Source organism: Dromiciops gliroides, chromosome 1 (assembly GCF_019393635.1).
Source record: "Dromiciops gliroides isolate mDroGli1 chromosome 1, mDroGli1.pri, whole genome shotgun sequence".
NCBI lineage: Eukaryota > Metazoa > Chordata > Mammalia > Microbiotheria > Microbiotheriidae > Dromiciops > Dromiciops gliroides.
The window spans coordinates 600262483-600285066 of NC_057861.1; the positions used below are offsets into that span (position 1 = coordinate 600262483).

The 22584-nt window shown below is 39.7% G+C and overlaps 1 protein-coding gene across 1 annotated transcript in view; it reads right to left on the bottom strand.

Annotated features, from left to right (window-relative positions):
* Positions 1-22584, bottom strand: part of LOC122752518 (phospholipid-transporting ATPase FetA-like) — a 105501-nt gene that overhangs the window by 55142 nt on the left and 27775 nt on the right. The window contains 5 exon segments of the mRNA XM_043999331.1: positions 15963-16051; positions 19346-19504; positions 20129-20211; positions 21475-21545; positions 22088-22160. Coding sequence (XP_043855266.1) covers positions 15963-16051; positions 19346-19504; positions 20129-20211; positions 21475-21545; positions 22088-22160 — 475 coding nt within the window.

The window sequence follows — 22584 nt, forward strand, 5'->3', positions numbered from 1 at the left end:
TTTTCTATTCAGCTCAGATCTTTTCATCAAGAATGTCTGAAAGTCCTCTCTTTTACTGAACATTTGTTTTCATAAGATTTTTAGTTCCAAATTTTTCTCCCTCCCTCCCTTACCTCTCCCCTCCCCAAAACAGAAAGCAATCTGATATAGGTTATATATGTACAATCACATTAAACATATTTCTGCATTAGTCATGTTGTGAAAGAAGAATCAGAACACAAGGTAAAAACCTCAAAAAAACCCAACACCCAAAAAGTAGGAACAGTATGGTTCAATCTGCATTCAGAATCCACAGTTCTTTTTTTCTGTATGTGGAGAACATTTTCCATCATTGATCATCACACAATGTTGCTGTTACTATGTAGAATGTTCTCCTGGTTCTGCTCACTTCATTTAGCATCAGTCCGCTTAAGTCTTTCCAGGTTTTTCTGAAATCTGCTGCCTCCTCCTCCTCCTCCTCCTCCTCATCATCTCTCCTTCCTTCCTTTTCTTTCTCTTCCTTCCTTTCTTCCTTCCTTCTTTCCTTCCTTCCTTTCTTTCTTTCTTCCTGGCAATGAGGGTTAAGTGACTTGTCCAGGGTGATGCAGCTAGTAAGTGTCAAGTGTCTGAGGTTGGATTTGAACTTAGGTCCTCCTGAATCCTGGGCCAGTGCTTTATCAAACACTGTGCCACCTAGCTGCCCCCCTGCTCATCATTTCTTTTTTATTACTATACCTGCTTGAGTATGTATGTTATTCCCTCTTTGAGCCAATTCTGATGATAGTGAAGTTCATTCACTCCCCAACTGCTTCCCCCTCTTCCCCTCCCCTCCATAAGCTTTTTTCTTGTTTCCTTCACGTGAGCTACCTCTCCCCAGTCCACTTCTCCCTTTCCCCCTCCCCAGTCTATTCCACCTCCCCCTCAATCCTATTTTAAAGATGTCATCATGGGTTAGCTAGGTGGCACAGTGGACAAAGCACCAGCCCTGGTCCCAGGAGGCCCAGAGCCCAAATCCGGCCCCAGATACTAGACAACCCACCCTGTTTGCTCCACAAAGAACAAGGATACACAAAAAAATAAATGCTTTACAAATACCATCCTTCATATTTAGTTCAGACCTGTGTCCTCCTTACTGAAAAAGTTCTTATGAGTTGGAAGTATTATTTTCTCATGTATGAATGTAAACAGTTTAACCTTTTAATGTCCCTCATGATTTCTTTTCCCTGTTTACCTTTTTATGATTCTCCAGGGTTTTGTATTTGAAAGTCAAATTTTCTATTCAGTTCAGGTCTTTTCATCACAAATGCCTGAAAGTCCTCTTTTCCATTGAAGTCCCATTTTTTTCCTCTGAAATATTATACTCAGTTTTGCTGGGTACGTGATTCTTGGCTGTAGTCCCAGTTCCTTTGCCCTCTGGAATATCATATTCCATGCCCTCCAGTCCTTTAATGTAGATGCTGCTAGACCTTGCTTTATCCTTATTGGAGTTCCACAGTATTTAAATTCCATTTTTCTAGCTGCTTATAATATTTTCTCCTTGACCTGGGAGTTCTGGAATTCTGCTTATCATTTCTTATAGCACAATACTATTCCATTACATTCATATACCACAACTTGTTCAGCCATTCCCCAGTTGATGAGCATTCCATTGATTTCCAATTCTTTGCTACCACAAAGAGAGTTGCTTTAAATATTTTTGTATATGTGGATCCTTTTTCCTTTTCTATGATCTCTTTGGGATACAGTGGGTCATCTTTATTTGTGAAGTGTGCCACTATTCAGACAGAATAGTGTATGTAGGATTACCCTTGCCTAGCTAGCAGAACCATGAGAGGCAATGAGTCCTGAGGAGCTCCTCAAGTCATTTAGTACTGGGAATGTGGGGTATTCTTTGAAGGAGACACTGAACACAAATGTAAAAGGTAAGAGAAAACTTAGTCAGGGCTATTCCTCAGAAATAGAGGCTTAAGAGGTAACTGTTAGAAGGCAGTGGCATGCTCATTTCTAAAATATATAGGGAACTAAATAAAATTTATTAGAATACAAGTCATTCTCCAATTGAGAAATGGTCAAAGGATATGAACAGGCAGTTTTCTGATGAAGAAATCAAAGCTATTTATTGCCATATGAAAAAATGCTCTAAATCACTATTGATCAGAGAAATGCAAATTAAAGCAACTCTGACATACCACCTTACACCTATCCAATTGGCTAACATGACAAAAAAGGAAAATAATAAATGTTGGAGAAGCTGTGGAAAAATTGGACCACTAATACATTGTTGGTGGACCTGTGAACTGATCCAACCATTCTGAAGAGCAATTTGGAACTATACCCAAAGGGCTATAAAACTGTGCATACCTGTTGACCCAGCAATACCACTATTAGGTCTTTATCCCAAAGAGATCATAAAAAGGGGGAAAGGACCCACATGTACAATAATATTTATAGCTGCTCTTTTTGTGGTGGCAAAGATTTGCAAATTGAGGGGATGCCCATCAATTGGGGAATGGCTGAACAAGTTGTGGTATATGAATGTAATAGAATATTACTGTGATGTAAGAAATGGTAAGCAGTTGGATTTCAGAAAAACCTAGAAAGACTTACATGAACTGATGCTGAGTGAAATGAGCAGAACCAGGATAACATTGTACACAGTATCAACAACAATGTGTCATGATAAACTGTGATGGACTTAACTCTTATCAGCAATACGGTGATCTAAGATAATTCTAAAGGACTCATGATGGAAAATGTTCTCCACATCCAGAAAAAAGAAATGTGGAATCTGGATGCAGATTGAACCATACTGTTTCTACTTTTGTTTTTTTGTTTTGTTTTTGTTTTTTGAGCTTTTTCCCTTTGGTCTGATTCTTCTTTCACAAGATGACTAATGCAGAAATACCTTTAATGTGATTGTACATATATAACCTATATCAGATTGCTTGCTGTCTTGGGGAGGGGGGAAGGAAGAAAGGGAGGGAGAAAAATTTGGAACTAGGAATCTTATAAAAACAAATGTTGAAAACTATCTCTACATGTAACTGGAAAACAATAAAATACTTTCATGATTAAAAAATAAAAATAAAAACAAAACCAAAAAGAAGGCGTTGGCATGCTAGAAGAGGATGATCATGGGGAAGCAGTTGTTCGCTTTGTCTTCACATAGGTGGTAGTTTAACTAAGAAAAGTAGCCTAATTGACTTGTCTTAATTCTGGGTGCTTCTGTCTAGGTGCCCAATCCAGGATACTTCAACTCAACTGTCTTCTTTTCTGGTTACAAACACGGCAGACCTTAAAAGGTCTAGTCCAACCTACTATCCAGTGAAGAGATTCCATCTACAGAATCTCTGCTTCAGTCCTTCCTGTGACTTAGGAACTCACAATTTATCCAGGCACCCCATCTCATTATTGAACAGCTATATTTTTAGAAAGTTTTTCTTTACACAAGTCACAATTAGCCTCATGGTCTAGAACCTCTAGGTTCAGTGCATCCTATCCTGTTTCTGACTTGGGGGCCCTATAGTATGTCACTGATACCCAGCATCCCTGTCAGCCAATTTATATCTTAACCTTAACTTGGTATATCACACTGTAAGACTGTCACAGAAAAGAGGGTCAGAGATAAGTTTTCAGCTGAATTCCAACCTCACTAAGAGTTCTGAGATCATGAAACATGTGCTTTCTGCATCTGGTAACTTCTTCCTAAGACATGGTTCCAAAAACAAGGGGAAATTAAAAGAGTGGATATTGGGAAGTTTCTGCCTCATTTTGTGTGCTATTGAAAATATCACACAGAGCTGTTATCAGTGACAAGCAACTCTTTGAACATTCACTCATGTATTTGGTCAGCTATCACCCATTCAACATTTATGGATGTAAAGCACTTTAGGGAATACAAAGGTAAATAATATAGAATCCCTAGTTTTAAGGTAAAATAAAAATGTACGTAAATAACTACTGTCAAATTTCCAACAAGCTATTATGGATCAGTAAGATATTTTCATTTTAACAACCAAAGTAGGTGGAATTACCAGAGCTGCACAAGAAGTAAAAAAAAAAAAAAAAAAAGATGCTCTCTGGGGGCAGCTAGGTGGTACATTGGATAAAGCACTGGCCTTGGATTCAGAAGGACCTGAATTCAAATCTGGTCTCAGACGCTTGACACTTACTAGCCGTGTGACCCTGGGTAAGTCACTTAACCCTCATTGCCCCTCAAAAACACCCAAAAAACACAAACAAAAAAGCCAAAACCAAAACCAAACAAAGCAAGATGCTCTAGGTACATTCCTATCAGTCTATAATTTACCTCCAGCTTTTTGACTGGCTACTATTTATATATTTGCCTACATTGACTCTAACCCTACTAAGAAGACCTGCTCTTTGTTCATCCTTCCTGGTTTTGCTGAATTGTCACTTTGTCTGCCTTTGTCTTAGATGGGTACTTGTGTTGTCCCTCCCCAACCATCTTGTTTTCTTCTTGACACAATTGAATGCAGTTGGCTAGCACATTAGTCTACCTCACGGGAGACCTCTGCTGCCCTCTTCTGGCAGCACAGAGATACAAAGGACTTGCTCTTCAACTACTTACTGTCAGGACAGAGCTCTACTTCAGTCTATAACTACAATCAATACAAGTAAACAGTAAGTGCTATAAGAGTGCTAAAAATAAGGTACTTTAGAAGGGGAGAGAAATTAATTCTGACTTGAGTGATCACAGAAGATTTCATGAGGGACATGGCTTTTGACCCGGGTGTTAAAGGATGTATGGAATATAACTGGATCGCAATAGGATTGCAATAATAGAATTGGGGGTGTGTGGCAGAAAGCGAAGGAGATTGGTACTATAGGCATTCAGTCAATAGGCATTTATTAAATGCCTACTATGTGCCAGGCACTGTGCTAGGTGCTAGGGATACAAAAAGAGAGTCCTTGCTCTTAAGGAGTTCACAATCTAATAGGGGAAAGAATATGCAAATCACTATGTACAAACAAGTTATTTACAGGACAAACTGGAAATACTCAGCAAAGGAAAGGCACTAGAATTAGGAGGGATGGTAAAAGGCTTCCTAGAGAAAGCAGAGATGAGGCAGAGATGACGGAGATCATTTCATGCATGGGGGTCAGACAGTAAAAATGCAGAGTAGGGAAATGGAGTGTCTTGTTCCATGCTGCAGCAAGAAGGCTTGTTGTCACTGGATCCCAGGGCATAGGGAAGTGGGGGGCATAAGGTATAAGAAGACTGGAAAGGTGAGGGGGGGCAGATGATGAAGGGCTTTGAACACCATACAGAAAACTTTATATTTGATCTTGGAGGTGATACAGACTCAGTAGAGTTTACTGAGTAGGGAAGTGACATGGTCAGGCTTATGCTTTAGAAAGATCACTCTGACAACTGAATGGAGAATGAACTGGAGTGGAGAGAGAAGTCTGTATCAGGGTGGTGGCAGTGTCAGAGGAGAGAAGAAGGCACATGTGAGAGGTGTTACAAAGGTAGAACTGACAGGCCTTGGCAAAAGATTAAATATAGGGGGATGACACCTAGGTTATGAGCCTGAATGACTGGAATATGGTGGTGCCTTTGACAGTAAAATGAAAGTTTGGAGTTAAGGGGAGGGGAAAGGATTTAGGGAAAAGATAATGAGTCTAGTTTTGGACATGTTGATTTTATTTTTTAATAGCATTTTATTTTCTTCCTCAATTACAAGTAAAAACAATTTTCAACATTTTTTAAAATTTTGAGTTCCAAATTCTCTCCTTTCCTCCCCCTTGCTGCCTACAGTAATCAATCTTATATAGGTTATACATATACAATCATGTAAAACATTTCTATATTAGTCATTTTGTGGAAAAAAACTTGAATTAAAAAAAAAGTAACAATAGTATTCTTCAATCTGCATTAAGACTCCAGTGGTTCTCTCTGGAGGTAGATAGCATACACTCCCTGACATTGCTAACTATGAAGAAATATACTGTTGTAAAAACCCAAATTTGGCTCTTCTCCAAATTCTAAGATTTGTAGTTACTAAACCTCAATCAAATTTAATAGAGTTAAATCTGCCAGCAATAGACTTGGGACCCCTGCAGTGAGGACAAATTAGCCAACAGGCATGATGCTTATGCAGGGGCTCCTAAATCTCTTATCAGCTGATGCTAAAATCCCAACCTCAGTAACTCCTGAACTCACTTAAGATCAGGACTATAATGAGGATGGCCTGTTAATTCAGTTCCAGAAGAGCCTTAGGAACTTTACATGAACTTGCTGGGGTGGAGATGGCCATGGTGTTGTCCAGTCTTATGCACCCTGAGTGAACTCTTGAACTCAGGACACGATCACTCCAAAAAACCTTCAAATAATGCCATAGGACAATTCCTGGAGCAGCAAACCCCACAGAAGAACATACTGAGATCATTTTCTAACCAAAGACGGCTTAGAAGGTTGGAAGGAGGGAGCTGCTGTGCTGAGGTAGGAGTGGAGCCCAACCCCACAGTCACTGACACAGATCCAGTCCCAGGCAGGCCGAGCCTAGGAAGGAGACCCCCAGAACCTCTGAATCAGCTGCAGCGCCAGTGTCATCTGGAACTAAGCTCACAGTCTGGTGAGAGGGCTAAGCCCTTGGCAGGGGGGAGATTACAGAGGTTTCTGCTGGTACTGAGGCAGAACTTGGGTTGTTCACCCCTGCTAGGAACCAGGAAGTAGGCTTGAGTAGCAGTGGCCCAGGTGGGGGAAGGGCACAGGCTCATTGGAGCTGACAACCACAGCACACAAAGTTTTGCTGTCTGGTTAATTAGCAAGTTGGCCTGGGGTTACCTACAGACCAGGGAATAGGCCAGGTGAGTGAAGAACCTACCCCTCCTTAAATCATACCACCTAGGATCCCCTGAAGCTTGGGACGTGCAGCTTAGAAACAGTACCCCAATTTAAGGAGCTAAAAATCAAGTAAAAGGCAGGCAAGATGAGCAGTCAGAGAAAGGTGAGGACCATAGAAAGTTTCTTTAGTGACAAGGAAGATCAAAATGCACCCTCAGAAGAGGATAGCAGGGTCAGGGCCTCTACATCCAAAGTTTCCAAGAAAAATATAAATTGGTCTAAGGCTATAGAGGTGCTCAAAAAGGACTTTGAAGATACAGTTAGAGAGGTAGAGGAAAAAATGGAAATAGAAATGAGGGTGATGCAGGAAAGACATGAGAAAAAAGTCAACAGCTTGAAAAGTCAAATCGAAAAGCTCTCTGATGAAAAGAATTGCCTAAGAATTAGGATTGAACAAATGGAAGCTAGTGACTTTATAAGAAACCAGTCTTATACACCTTTACTTCCAGATCAAGCACTGATTAAACTCAGTGTTTGGGGTTCTCCACTGAGAAGCTCAATACCTTGGATCATCTAACAACCATCACATCCTACAGCCACAGACATATTACTCATTGACTAAGTTTAAGTTATGAAAGATAAAATGTTCTGCCCTATTTTCCCCTGGCAAAAAGGAGCAGTGGATGAAGTTGAATTTTTGCTTCAGTAGAGATAAATGGGTCACTCAAACAGAATCTACCTCAATTATTGAATAATTTCATTACGAAGGAAAACTTGCCAGGATTTATGTAGTGAGATATCCAATGGACTAGTCTGTTATTTGTAGTATTCACTTGAAACTTGGCACATGCCATCTGGCATTTCTGCTTATGCTTTTAGGTACACATCCTGTCTCTCCAGCTAGCCTCCAAAGGCTAGGGACTGTGTCTCTATTTCTAGTGCTTAAAGTGTCCTAACAAACAATGAAGCTCTCTCTTCTAATGCCAGCCTTAAATAAAAAGCAGTCAGTTGTCAAGTTATTGGCAAGTAGGAACAGCTGTGTTTCAAGGCTGCCAGTCTGTGGGATAGGGACATACCACAACCCACAGCTTCTAGTTATCCCATGGTTCTATTTAGAGACATTAAGGCTGCTGTTGATATTTTTGGAGGTTGGAAAATAATGTAGGTATGGTAAAGGAAGAACTAGCATTTGTGAGGTTCTTGGGAGTCTGAAAGTTGGTCCTCTTTGACAAAGGGAGTGTGATATTAGAAATATTAAGTAAAGAAGTAAGCAAGTGACAATCGGAGTTTAGAAAGTGAGTAGAGTGACTGAGGGAAAAAGACTGTTTGGGGTGTGAAATAGAAGAGAAAGACAGTGGATTGAGATGGTGAGAGCCTGGGCAAATGTGAAGCTGGTTAGCCTTGACTTCATTGAACCCTAACTGAAAGAATGCTGGGTATTAGAAGCTGGGTCCTTGTTTTCCTGCTTCGAAGCAGGTATACAAGGTTGGAAGAGCAGCAGTGAGAAGCTGCTAATGAAATTTGGTGATTAATCTGAGTCTGACATTTTCTGAACACTTTCTAGGCTCTTATGGGGAAGGAAGTAGATGGGAAGGGCTTTATGCACATGGGGTGTGTATGTGTGATAGCATGTAACAGAGCTCTGGGGCATATAGAAAGATTGTGTATTTTCCTATATTACAGCAGTGTGAGTAAGAAGACCTGGATTCAGATCTTGGCTCTGCTGCTCACTAGTTACTAACCTTAGTTTCTTCATCTGTAAAATGAAGGGGCTGGATTAGATGACTCTAATTTCTTGCAGCTTCTTTAGCATTTTCTCCCAGAGGCTAACCTGCATGGTGGAAAACCCAGTCCAGAGGGAAGGTGATGGCAGTGAGGAACCATCAGCAGGGTGAGTCCTGGGCTAGTTTTAGTGAGAAGCTGGTCATACAAGCTTTGAGAGCACCTTGGGTGTCATGGCACTATGATTCTGTGGTTTTAGTGTTCTAATTCAATATAATTTGAGTCATCAAGAGAACATTCCACAGAAGAAAGGGCATCTGAACTGGGTCTTGAAAGAAGAGTAAGATTTCAATAAGCAGACTGTCAGGGAATGTATTCCAAGCATGGGGGACAGCGTGAGTAACAATGTGGAGGCAGAAGGGATGGAAGTTTAGGAAACAGCAAGTAGTTCAGTTTAAGTGAAGCATAGAATCCACAAAGAGAAGTAGTATATAAGGTCAAAAAGGTAAGTTGGAGTTAAATTGTGGAGGACCCAGAATGTTAGATAAAGAGTCTGAAAGCTGTTTGGTAAGAAATGAGAAACAACAGATCTTTTTGAGCAGAATACTGATGTGGTCTGAGCCAGACAATAAGAAAATTAAATTGGCAGTATTGTGTAGGATGGATTAGAACATAGATGTGGAGAAACCAGTTAAGAGGTTATTGGAACAGTTCAGAGAAGGAATAATGAGGGCCTTATATAGTGTGGAAGTGGCAAAAGAATGACATTGACAGAGTCAATTGACAGAGTCCCTGACTCTTCTCTGCCATCTTGACTTCACCTCCCAAATTGACACAGGACAGGAAGAGGTAGAAGAGCGAGGAGTAACAATGTAGAAAAGGGAAATCAGAGAAATAGCAGAAGTACTATGAGTATAATGTCACAGTATCCAAAGAAAGAGATAGCAATCAGCAGTACTACAGGGTGGGCCAAAAGTCACAAAGGAGTTTCAATAGTTAATAACTCGGGGGACAGCTAGATGGTGCAGTGGATAAAGCACCGGCCCTGGATTCAGGAGGACCTGAGTTCACATCCAGCCTCAGACACTTGACACTTAGTAGCTGTGTGACCCTGGGCAAGTTACTTAACCCTCATTGCCCTGCAAAAAAAAAAAGTTAATAACTCCTTTATTTTTAATTTACAATACCATAGCATCATTTATGGTAAATATAAGAAATGAATTTATATTACATGTGAAAAATCGAATCCCATAAATGGTGAAAAAGAAAAGAAAAAATAATTTTCAAAAAGTTATTAAAACATTGTGACTTTTGGCCCACCCTATACATGTTCCATAGAGATCAAGGGCAATGTGTACTGAAACAAATGTCATTGAATTTAGAAACAAAAAGGTCATGAATGACCTTGGAGAAAACAGCATTAGTAAAAAGAGAGCAACCAATATGGACCTGGGCCTTGAGTCCAGGCCAAATGAGGACTAGTTGAAGGAACTGGGGATGTTAAGCCTGAAGAAGAGTAGACTTAGGGGCAGCATGACTTCATTTATTTTGTGTACTATCCTCTGGAATAGAGATTAGACTTGTTCTTTTTAGTCCCAGAGGGCAAAACTTGGGGTAATAGGTGGAAGGTGCAAAGAGGGAAATTTAGACTCTATGTCAGGAAAAACTGCCTGATAATTAGAGCTATCCAATAGTAGTAAGTAAAATTCTTCCTCACTGGAGGTCCTCAAGCAAAGGCTGACCATTTGTTAGATATGTAGTGGTGATAACTCTAAAATTCCATCCTTCTGTTATGAGACTTTTTCTTTTGATCCTCAGAACCTAGAGGCACTATGGCTATCACAGTAATCACAGACTGACTGCCAGTACCCACTGTTTCAGTCTAAGGAGCTTAGGGTAAGGTATCACTGTTTTGTAAACATGGAGAAAGACCAAAGTAGGGAACATATTCTAGAGCCTGTGGCCAATATAAGCCCTTATATTGCAACCAGACTCCAACTTTTTTTTCCTTGGAAGTGTCTCTTGAAGTTACCTTTTCCTCTCCATTTTTACTGCTACTACTACCCAGGTTCAGGCCCTTATCATTTCATTCTTTCTTAACTGCAGTAGCTTCCTCACTGGTTTTCCTGACTCTGTCTTCTCCCTTAAGCACATCCTACACACTGAAAACAGATAAATTTTCCTAAAACATCACTTTCATTATGTCATTCCTCTGCTCAAGAATCTATAATGCTTAGAGGATAAAGTGCAAATTTTTTTTGCTGTGGCACTCAAGGCAACTAAATTTAATTTTTATTTCCATTTCCCATTATTCTCTTACATCAAAAAATCTTCTCCAGTCAGAGATCTATTCATAAATCCTCCCTTCTGCTTTTTTTTTTTTTTTGCAGGGCAATGGGGCTTAAGTGACTTGCCCAAGGTCACACAGCTAGTAAGTGTCAAGTGTCTGAGGCCGGATTTGAACTCAGGAACACCTGAATCCAGGGCTGGTGCTTTATCCACTGAGCCACCTAGCCACCCCTCCCTTCTGCTTTTCCAAATTCTACTTATCTTTTTTTTTTTTTTGGTGAGGCAACTGGGGTTAAGTGACTTGCCCAGGGTCACACAGACAGTAAGTGTTAAGTATCTGAGGTCAGATTTGAACTCAGGTCCTCCTGACTCCAGGGCTGGTGCTCTATCCACTGTGACATCTAGCTGCGCCCTCTACTTATCTTTAAAAGACCAAACCATCTTAAATAAACCTGTTTCAGAAAAAATAAATTGAAGAGGCCATAAATGAGCTTCCTAAAAAAAAAAAAAAGCATCAGGAACATATGGATTTGTAGATGAATTCTACCAAACATTTAAAGATCAATTAATTCCAATATTAAATAAGTAATTTAGAATAATAGGCAAAGAAGGAGTCCTACCAGACTCCTTTTATGAAACAAATAGAGTGCTGATACCTAAACCAGGAAAAGCAAAAACAGAGAAAGAAAATTATGGAGCAATTACATTAATGAATATGGAAACGAAAATCCTAAATAAAATACTAGCTAAGAAACTATGACAATATCTCATAAAGATTATATATTGTGACCAAGTGGGATTTATACCAGGAATGCAGGGTTGGTTTAACATAAGAAAAACTATTAACACAATTGATTACATCAATAACAAAAGTAACAAAAATAATATTATATCAACAGACATGAAAAAATGCTTTAAATTATTAATTAGAGAAATGCAAATTAAAACAACATTGAGATATCTCATGCCTATCAGATTGGTTCAAGTGATAGGTAAAATGACAAATGGTTGAAGAGAATGTGGAAAAATTGAGATACTAATACATCATTGGTGGAACTATGAACTGATCTAGCCATTTTGGAAAGTAATCTAGAATTATGCCCAAAGAATTATAAAACTGTGTATACCCTTTGAGCTGGCAATACCACTATTAAGTCAGTTTCCCAAGGTAACCAGGGAAAAAGGAAAAGAACCCATATGTTCTAAAATATTTTTAGCAGCTCTCTTTGTGGTGGCAAAGAACTGGAAAGTGAGGGGATGCCCATCAACTGGGAAATGGCTAAACAGGTTGTGGTATATGACTGTGATGGAATACTACTGTGCTAATATGGAAATTTATTTTGATTTGGGGACCCTGCCTTTGGGCTGAGATTAAAAAGCCTTAGGCCCTCAGGGTTTTTTTCTGTGTAAAAGAAGCTAGGCCCCCCACCCTCTGTTTCAACTGCGGGGGTTGGGGGGAGCCTCTGAGCCAGGCCAAGCTGTGAGGACTGAAAACCTCAAGCCACAGGTGTGCCATGGGTGCTGCCCATGTGCACAGTGGGAAGGCGCACGAAAACTCTCAGAGACGCTGGGGTTTGCTTCACCCCCCCTCCCCCAGCTCAGCCTGGGGAGCACGGGCTTGGCTGGCCCTGAGGGCGGCCAGCCCCGGATTTCACCTGAGAGAGTTAATAAAAAGGGACACTAGAGACGCTGAGAGAGGCAGACTTACGGAGGTTGGGAGAGGCCGGAAGATTAAGAGAATAGGAGACAGTACGGTGGTTGGAGAAAGTGCTATGATACAGAGACACTAGAGATGCCAGGGGGTTGGCAACAGAGGTGAGGATGCTAAGGGGCTTTTCAGGGGGGTGGATAAAGTGAAAGTTGGAGTGAAGGAGAAAAAGACTGAAAGTTGGAGAAAGCTGGTGCATACCCTAAGGCAAGAGGCAGCAATGGCCTCTTATATTAAAAGCAGACAGGTTGTGTAATTTGCATTTTTTTTAGTGAGGCAATTGGGGTTAAGTGACTTGCCCAGGGTCACACAGCTAGTAAGTGTTTAGTGTCTGAGGCCGGATTTGAACTCAGGTACTCCTGACTCTAGGGCCAGTGCTCTATCCACTGCACCACCTAGCTGCCCCTAATTTGCATTTCTTAACCCTTATCTCTTACATTGATTTTTCATACCTTTTTTTTTTTTTTGATGAGGCAATTGGGGTTGAGTGACTTGCCCAGGGTCACACAGCTAGAAAGTGTTAAGTGTCTGAGGCTGGATTTGAACTCAGGTCCTCCTGTATCCAGGGCAGTGCTCTATCTACTGCGCCACCTAGCTTCCCCCTTTTACATTGATTTTTATAAATAGACTCTGCTTTGATTATTTAATTAAGAGGCTTCTTAATCTTTTGCTTATCAATTTGGGAGCAGTGTGGAGAAATTTTTAAACAGCCCATATTAAATTAATAGGAGTCAGATAGCCAGCCAGTCAGAAATCCCTAGATTAGTCTTCCAATAAGATTAGGCCCCCCAGTCAGATTAGGTGCAGTTAGTAAAAATATTTCTTACACTAAGAATTTATGAGCAAGTTTATTTTAGAAATATGAGAAAAGACTTACATGAAATAATGAAGAGTGAAATGAGCAGAACAACAGAATGATGTATACAGTGACAACAATAGTGCTCAAAGAATAACTATGAACAACTAAGTTATTCTGTTCATTATACATTTTCATATCAACTACAAAAGACCTAGAAAGGAAGTGTAACCTCTTCCTCTACCTCCAGAGAAAGAACTGATAAATAGAAGTATGCATATTATGGTTTTACTTACACACACACACACACACACACACACACACACACACACACACACGTACTCACACACGCATGCACACATACACATATTTGTCAAATGGTGACCTCTAGTGTGGGGTGGAGAGGGAGGGAGATAGTTCAGAACTAAAAATATAACAAATTTTTAAAAAATACTAGTTCAATTGTATGTTAAAATCAACAGAGAAGTAGTCAGTGAAGTTGAGAATAGATAGCATCCTGATGTTTTGAAGAAAATAACTGAAGAACAAAGATACACTGATCAACAGATTTTTAATGTATGAGAAACAGACTTATTTTGGGAAAGGATGCTTTCCATAACTTAAATTTCTAAAAAAAACCCTGAACCTGGATTTAGAGTGTATAAGGATTGTCTAACACTTTTATTGAGAGGTAATGCAGAAGAGGATTTTAAAATAAAACTCATACTTTTTACTGTTCTTGAAATCCTTGGGTTCTGAGAGGCTACAACCATCAAACACTGCCAGTTTTTTAGAAGTAAAATAAGAAATCATGGGTTACTAAAGCAGTTTTTGAAGACTGATTTTCAAGTCATTTTAACTAGTTATTGAAATATATTGCAAGAAAAACAATATTGCATTTAGTGCATTATGATTTTAGATAGTGTCCAAGGTCATCCAACTATACTCGGTTCATAAGCTCTCTGCAACAACTAATGTATATTAAGATTTAGGAACAGAAGATGGTTCCATTTATGCTGCTAATATAATATAAATGACAATAAGGGCATTTTCATCATATTGTCAATATAGGTTTTATCTTTGGATAAGGTAGTAATTTTTAAAGTTTTTAAACTTTGCTTTCTATAACCACTTCATTATTTTGTGATAATCTTGAATCATAAATACATTTCTTATAATTTTCTCTTGTATTGCTAAACAAATTAAAAATTCCACTGCATATTTCCAATAGGCTAGAATAAATGACCATAATTTACTTGTATGTATAACTTCAATTAGTACAAATTCAAAGTGTGACCCTTCATAAGATTTATTATTTACATTAATTGGGAACTAGCTGTAAAAGAGGACAATAATACTTGTATTACTCAGCTCAAAGAGGTTTTTTGAAGATAGCAGGTTATAAACTTTAAAGTACTGTATTGTAAGGAATTAATTGTGATTTGGGGTTTTCATAACCCTATCTTCATTATGGTCAGACTGAAAAAAATGTAAGCTTGAAAAGCCTAAGAGAAGATGGGTGTGTACTTTGGGAGATAACTGAACAAACAAGAGGAACTCTGACCACAGGGAACATTTATTGAAACTAAGTAACTAAGCCTTCCCTAATAGCTCTCCCATGCCCACATGGGCCTGGCCAGATTATAATGGAGACAGCCCATGTGGGTGTGCTGAGCCAGTTGAAGACTCAGCATGACTAGGAACTGCTCCTTCCTGTGGGAGAGACAGTTAAAGGCAGTGAGAGGAAGAGGAAAGGGTTCCAAGAAAAATGAGGCAGGACAGTTAGAGGAGCTGCTGGTGTTTTGACCTTCAGACAAAAACAGAAGAGACTACACAGCTAATTCACCTTAAAGCTACAGATTTCAGGTGGTGGTGAGTTTGTGTTTTTGAGGCAAAGCTAGCTCTTTGGAGCTGGTTGGGCTGGAGGCAGGTTCAGGGTGCTTGGGGCCTTTTTACTCCAGAGATTTATACATTGTTCCTGGCTCTATTAACCTCACTTGTGTTTTAGATTTGTTCCCATTTTTTTGAAAGAGGCCATTAATTTCTTTTCTTACCCCAATATTAAGGCGAGCTGCCCAACGAACTCTTTCCATACTAAATTTGGCCCTTACAGTATAAATGTGCTAACTTTTTTTTTTTTTGCAGGGCAATGGGGTTTAAGTGACTTGCCCAGCGTCACACAGCTAGTAAGTGTCTGAGGCTGGGTTTGAACTCAGGTCCTCCTGAATCCAAGGCTAGTGCCTTATCCATTGCGCCACCTAGCTGCCCCCAATGTGTTAACTTTTAAGGTTTTCTTAAATTTATTTCTCAGGGTTGTTGTGAGGATCAAATGAGATAATAACTGTAAAGTGCTTAGCACAGTAACTGGCACATAATAGGTGCTATATAAATACTTATTCCCTTCCCAGACCCTACCCCTGTACTATGTGCCAGGCACTATGCTAAGCACTTTACAAAAACTATCTCATTTGATTCTCACAGCAACTCTGAGAGGTAAGTTTAAAGAAGACTTTAATGTCAATACATTTACATAGCACTTTAAGGTTTATAATATGCTCCTTCCTTCCTTTTTGGCCTATATGCATACACGAAACATTAGTTACTCCTATACAAAGTCTGCCTACTTATAAAGGAGGGAAGAGAAAGTTCTGACTTACCCAGAACACAAGGATATTCATGAGATGATCTAGGCTTGTCCGTTTAAAGATGTTCTTTCCACTGTTCTGCATTAATTTGGTGTCATGACCTAAGTCAAACACAGATGTATTTTGAGGGATAACCAGTTTTATTCAGAATGAAGCAAAAGCAGTGTAAGAGGACAAGATCCTGGGGAAAGGTCCTTGTCCCCATAACACACTATGGAAGTCGCATTTCTAAATTTAGTACCTACTATGTCTTTAGATAGTGGAGGATAGAAGGGCTTGGTGTGTCCATGGGGTCATGAAGAGTTGGACACGACTGAACAAATGAACAACAAATGTTTACAGAAACTTCATACATGTTTCTTTCTTGAGCCCTGAGAGGCTGGTATTTTTCAGAGATAGGCAACTCTAGAAGAGCAGAACATTTTTTGGTAAGAGAATTTCCCAACAGTGGGAACCATGAACTTTTGGGAAGCGTCCTCCATTACAGGTCATTTCAGTCCATAAGTTCTAAAGCACTGAGATAGCTTTCCCACAATAAATGAAGAAATAGGGAGTAAAAGAGCAAAGTTGTTGGGAAGAAGAAGAATGGGGGAAATGAATAGTTAAGACCTCTGTGGTGAGGAACTCTACATGGTTAACAGAAATAGCTCTGAAAAATACCCACCAGGGATTCTACCTGGAGAGCTAACATGGGGACTCAGAGTAAAAATCTGAAAAGGAGGCAATTTATTTGGCCTTTCACCATCTGACTGTTATTTGCCTGGTCATCAATTCTGTGAACTGTTGCTCACCCTTTATTTTCAATGACACCATGGGTAATGTCTTAACTTTTCCATGAACTGGATTTGTGAGTCAGAAAAGTTGTCAGCCTCACTCTCTTCTTAAGTCACTGAAGTACAGTGACAGGACAGAAGTCAAGACAACTGATAATGGTTCAGGACGCAGTGGATGACTTTTGCATCTCTGATGCTTGACCAAGCTCGAAGCACTCCACAATGCACCTTTATGGCCACTGGAACAAACTGTTCTCATCTGCCCATTCTGTGGAGGAAAGTCTTCATGTGCTTGGAGTAGACACCCCACTAACTCACCAACAGGTTTGAGGCCTATTGGTTACCCTCAATGTGACTTAGCCCATCTGCCCATATGGTTTCCCACCCAGATGGGTGTGGCCAGTATGCATGCTACAGTTTCCTGGAGCCACAGTGAGTTGGGTGAATCAGGTAAACATCAAAGCCCTGAAAAGGGCTTGGCAAGCCCTCACATCTATGGAGTGAACACCAAGAATGCAAAACTCCTACAATGCAGTATTGCTGTTTTCATTCAGGTGTTAGCCTGAAGACACAGTATTGGAATAGAAATATGGCTAAATATTTGTAGGAGGCAATTTCCCAAAAGGGTCTTTAGAGATGTGTGCTTCCCCCGCAGCCCCCTTGGAGGACAGATATAATTCAAATATTATACTAGACAACAAGAGATAGGAACTCTGTTATATTAATATGGTGGTAATATTTTTTTACCCAAAGATCAGAACACATAGCCTGACAAAGGATAATATTCTTTTTTGTAAAGCTTCATTAAAAGTACATTTTTCTTTCTTGAAATTTGAGCCTCCTAGGCCCCATAGAGCTTTCTATACACCAGAAACCACAGGGCCAAATGAGTGTGAGATACAGAAACTGTGACTCAGTAACACCAGTGAGGCTGCTTCTGCTGTCCTTCCAATGATTACAACTTGGTTAATGAGAATTTTGGGGGTAAAGAACATGTTTATTTCACATTTTTTTGGCTCTCAAGGCCAAAAGACAAGGCACTGCAGACCAAGATTCAACTAGGAAAGTGGTCCTAAGTGTTTGACCAACATTGTAACTGTCTTACTGAGTCTCTTTACCCTCCTTTTCAGCTGGTGGGGTCCTATGAGAAAAGCAAACAAGAGTATCAGACCACAGGGGTCTTTAAAGGGCATGAAGACTCTTCCTCTTAATAAATTCTCTTTCATGTCTCATGGAATTTTAACTCTTGTTCACACTGTGTGAAGGAAATGACAAGTCCAGTTGTCCCATTATCCAGGAGAAGTCAATGGTCAGCCAATTGACATAAAGCACTGAGAACAAAGGGACCTCTTTCCTTTCTCTACCTCTACTTCATGGCCTGGAAAAATCCCTGCCTCGGCTTAGAAGACGATGTTACTGATAGTGTCATGTATCAGATGTATCTTCTCCCCATATGACATACAGTTAGATGGATAACACTACAAATGGACAATCATTAGTTGGGCCCAAAATCGAAAAGGAGGAGAGTGGGCTGAATTGCCTTGGGAAACTGAAGTTCTTTTACTGACTTCAAATTTCTTTTGGGAATCCAGAGCCCCCTCCCTTTTTTTAATACCAATATTCTTTCAGTGATATGTTGGCTGAGAGTCAAGAAATATTCTGATTTCCAAAGAAGTGAAGTAAAAGATCACTCAGTGGGCAAAGGAAAAACAAATGGAGCTTATAACAGCTGAAATATAATAAAATAAATTCACAGAAGTGACATAAAAGGATGTTATCAGAGAGATATATAACTAGAAAAAAGATAGGCAATATCAAGGGATAATTAATAGAGAGCTCACATATTCTACTGGTATCCATGTAATATCAAGATTTCTAGAGACAAACATTTAGCATGTTGAGTGGAGCCCTACAGCACATTTAAAGGAAAACATGGACAATATATGAACGGGATGGTCAGCCATAGGTGCACCATGATCTGCACAATTTGGATTATCCAAATCAATGAGATCACAAATTTATCAAAGAATTAAGGTCAGTATAGTGTCCCTCTTGATATTCTTTATATTCTCTTTCTTTCTCATTCCTTGTGAATAGCAGTGACATATATATTATCTCCAGTTAGATACTCATCATGGGAATATTCTCTGTGTATGTATTCTCCATATGAACGTACCACAGAGATATGTTTTCCCCCATCTTAGAACTCTGTATATCCCCTCTCTCTATATGCCTCTTCAATATGTTTACTTTTCCTCATGTATCTAGGAATACTTGAAAAGATTAATGTATGGCCTGTAGGCTCAACACAAAATGACTCTGCTACAGACAGCTAGAATGCTGGGGGATTTTATTTTATTTTTTAAGACACTAGGAATTACAGACCTCCCACATGGACACACTGGGATATATATATATATATGTGTGTGTGTGTGTGTGTGTGTGTGTGTGTGTGTGTATTTGTATATATATATATATATATATATATATGTATATATGTGAAAAGAATTGCCAAAGTGCTCTGTTTTTGCCATTTGAAGAAAACAGTAGTGATGAAACTAGCCACATTTTAATGGTAGTCTGTAGGTTACATATTTGGCAAAGACACTTAGTGGAACTTACCAGCATAAATCACAAGGCCATAGCACCAGTCTGTATTCCGTATTGTACAGCCTCTTAGCAATATTTTTTCATTATCCAAGGCATACTTTTCACCCTCATGGATCAATACCCCTGTGAATACGTCCAGTTTATTATTGGGAGGCTCACACCTGACTTCACCTGAAGAAAGATAAAGGAATGAGAGAGTTCCAACTCATAGAGGAAATCACATTTATATCCTGGGTTGTAGAGACTATAGCCCACAGGCAGTAGAGACATAAGAATTTCCTTTCCTAAGTATGTACTGGGGTAGCTAGGTGGCACAGTGGGTAGTTTCAGGCTTGGAGTGAGGAAGCCTTGAGTTCAAATTCAATCTCTGACACTTTACTGACTGTGTGACCCTGGGCAAGTCACTTAACCCTCTTTTTGCCTCAGTTTCCTCATCTGTAAAAGGAAATGGCAAACTACTCCAATATCTTTGCCAAGAAAACTCCAAGAGGAGTCACAGAGAGTAAGACACTACTAAAATGAGTAAAGAACAAAAAATAAGCATTTTCCACCCCTCTCCCCAACACTTCTCATCACATTTCTGGTACTCACAATCCCTTATTCCCTTACAGACAGACAATGCTTTTTGGACATCGGAGGAAATGAATTTTGTATGTGGCATTGATCACATGCACAGAGAAAGAATTGTATAACAAATAGGTCATGGAACATAATTTTACCAATATATAAAAGATCTAAATCTGAAATGATGAAGTAGCCTGACAATTTCCAAAAGCAATCTACTTCTTAACTTACCTTTAAAGGTGGTCAGTTTCTCCAGGTTGTTTCCCAGGTTGCTGGTAACAGTCAGGGCTTGCCTTACTTTCAAATTGGTTTCCCTGGAGTCAAAATTATACATATATGTTAATGTATATAATTATATTGATAATTAACACATGGCACAAATAAAATAATATATAAGCTATTGTCCATTCTTATATGTGTATGTGTATATATATACATATACATGTATATATGTATGTATGTGAAGGAACTAAAAGAAGCACACATTCATGCATTTATGCTCATCTACAGGGGTTTCAGAAAATATGCTATATTTAAAATGGAATTAGGTCATGGTCCTCTGCCCTAAGAAGACCACAACCTCAGCTCTTTCCTGAGAGTAAGTATACTAGATGGTTCTGAAGAGGTAAACGTTGATCCTGAAGTTGTAACTCCACTAATAAGCTCCTCTCCAAATGTCCCTGAGTTCAAACTGAGGCAGATGAACTAGAGATCCTAAAGAACTAGCAAAGAGAACCCCAGAGATGAGGCTTAGAAACAGAAAGCAGGGGAGCAGCTAGATGGCGCAGTGGATAGAGCACCAGCCCTGGAGTCAGGAGTACCTGAGTTCAAATCCGGCCTCAGACACTTAACACTTACTAGCTGTGTGACCCTGGGCAAGTCACTTAACCCCAATTGCCTCACTAAAAAAGAAAAAGAAAAAGAAACAGATAGCAGGATTCTTGTAAGAAAACTTGGGCTCCTTAGTGCAGCACATTCAAGAGCTGAAACTCCTGTACATCTGTGTCTTCACACAAACCAAAAGAGAATTTTATGGACATTTGCTCAGTGATTAAAAGGTATCTGAATAAAGGAATAGGGATAGAAGTAAAAACTAAAGATGTTTTACAATACCTAACAGACACAGAAAAGGCTAGGGAAATGGTTTGGACAGGATTTAAAATGTTAAAGGAAAGTAGATGTAGACTTTCTAAATGGCCTCAAAACAATTCCAAACTTTCCAAAATATTTTGTACACCCTTGGGAAAAAAAGTCTTGCTGTGATGCTACTTCTCAGTGTGGAGGTGACAGTGGCTCTTCAAGGCCACGTTAGGAGAATACAGCATCCTACCTAGGTGAAGAAGCAGCTGTTGAGGCCATTCAGTCCAACCCCTACCTGAAGCATGAATATTCTGTATAACTCTCTTGCCCAAGGTACCTGGAAATACAACCCCTTTGTTCTTCGACATTACCATATTTTTTCCCAATGAAGAGCAACTTTTTTCTTGACACACATCAAGCAGACACCTGTGGAAGTTACTGATACTTGTCACTGTTGGCTTTGTTAACGTAACCTAACCATAGGCTAGAATACTCACCCATCTAGTTCTGCAGTTTCTATGTAGGTCAGACTACAGGGCTCACTACTGGAAAGTAGCAGCACATCCGCCTGAAGTTAGAGAAGGTTAAGGAAGATAAGGAATAATGCTAATAAGAATAATCCTTCATATACTTAGATATCTTCAGTTTTATAAATTATATATATATATAATGTAATTATATACTTGGTTTTTATTTTATTATCACAACTGTATGAAGTTAAGCAATTTACCAACATTATATGGCCAATAATGTCAGTGGGAGAAAAGATGAACAGCGAGATTTTCAGAAGGATGCCAAGGCAGACATTGTGATTGCAACTCAAGGACTTGATATACATTACTGGCTTCCTCAGACTGGAACCTTGCCCTATCACATTCAACCCCTATTCTCTATAATAAAGTCATCTCCCTGCTTCCCCTTCCCCTATTAAAACTCACACTTGGGCTAAAGTTGTGGCATGAAATGGAGAGAAGCCAAGCTTCCTCAGAGGTGCATGCATTAATCCCTGTTTGCTACAAGGCAAAGCTGCTATAAGCAAGGGTGACAGAAGTAGCTATTGAGCCCAGTAAAGCAAAAAGATACCAAATTCTAATTAAATAAGGTACTCACTGTGACAGAATTGTTATTTTGTAGTTTTATTATATCCCCCACTTTGATGTTCATCCACTTTTCTTCCTTCACCCTGCAGGAGAATAACCCTTTAAATGGCTGCTCTCTGGCCCAGTTCTTGGGCCAGCTGTAGGCCAAGAAGCTAATGATGCTTCAAGTGGAGCAGAGTGGAGTCCCAGCTGCAGGAATGGACTTAAACCTCTAGTGGAGTTCTGATGAATAATGACTCACATTTATATTGTGGCTTACAGAGTACTTTCTTCACAATGTGAGGGGCTGGCATCCCTTGAACTTGTCTTTTTGAGTTGCCTTATTTTCCAGAAACACTGGACCCAGAGCATGCAGGAGGCCCCAAGTATGTGAAGGACAATGTCCCCACCCCAACCTGACAGAATTTGTTGTTTGCACCTCAAGTTGTATCCCCTGGGTGTCCCTGAGAGGCAAGACATGCGCCAGCCAATCTGTACCAGGCTGCAGAAATGCTTGTGCAGCTGGGG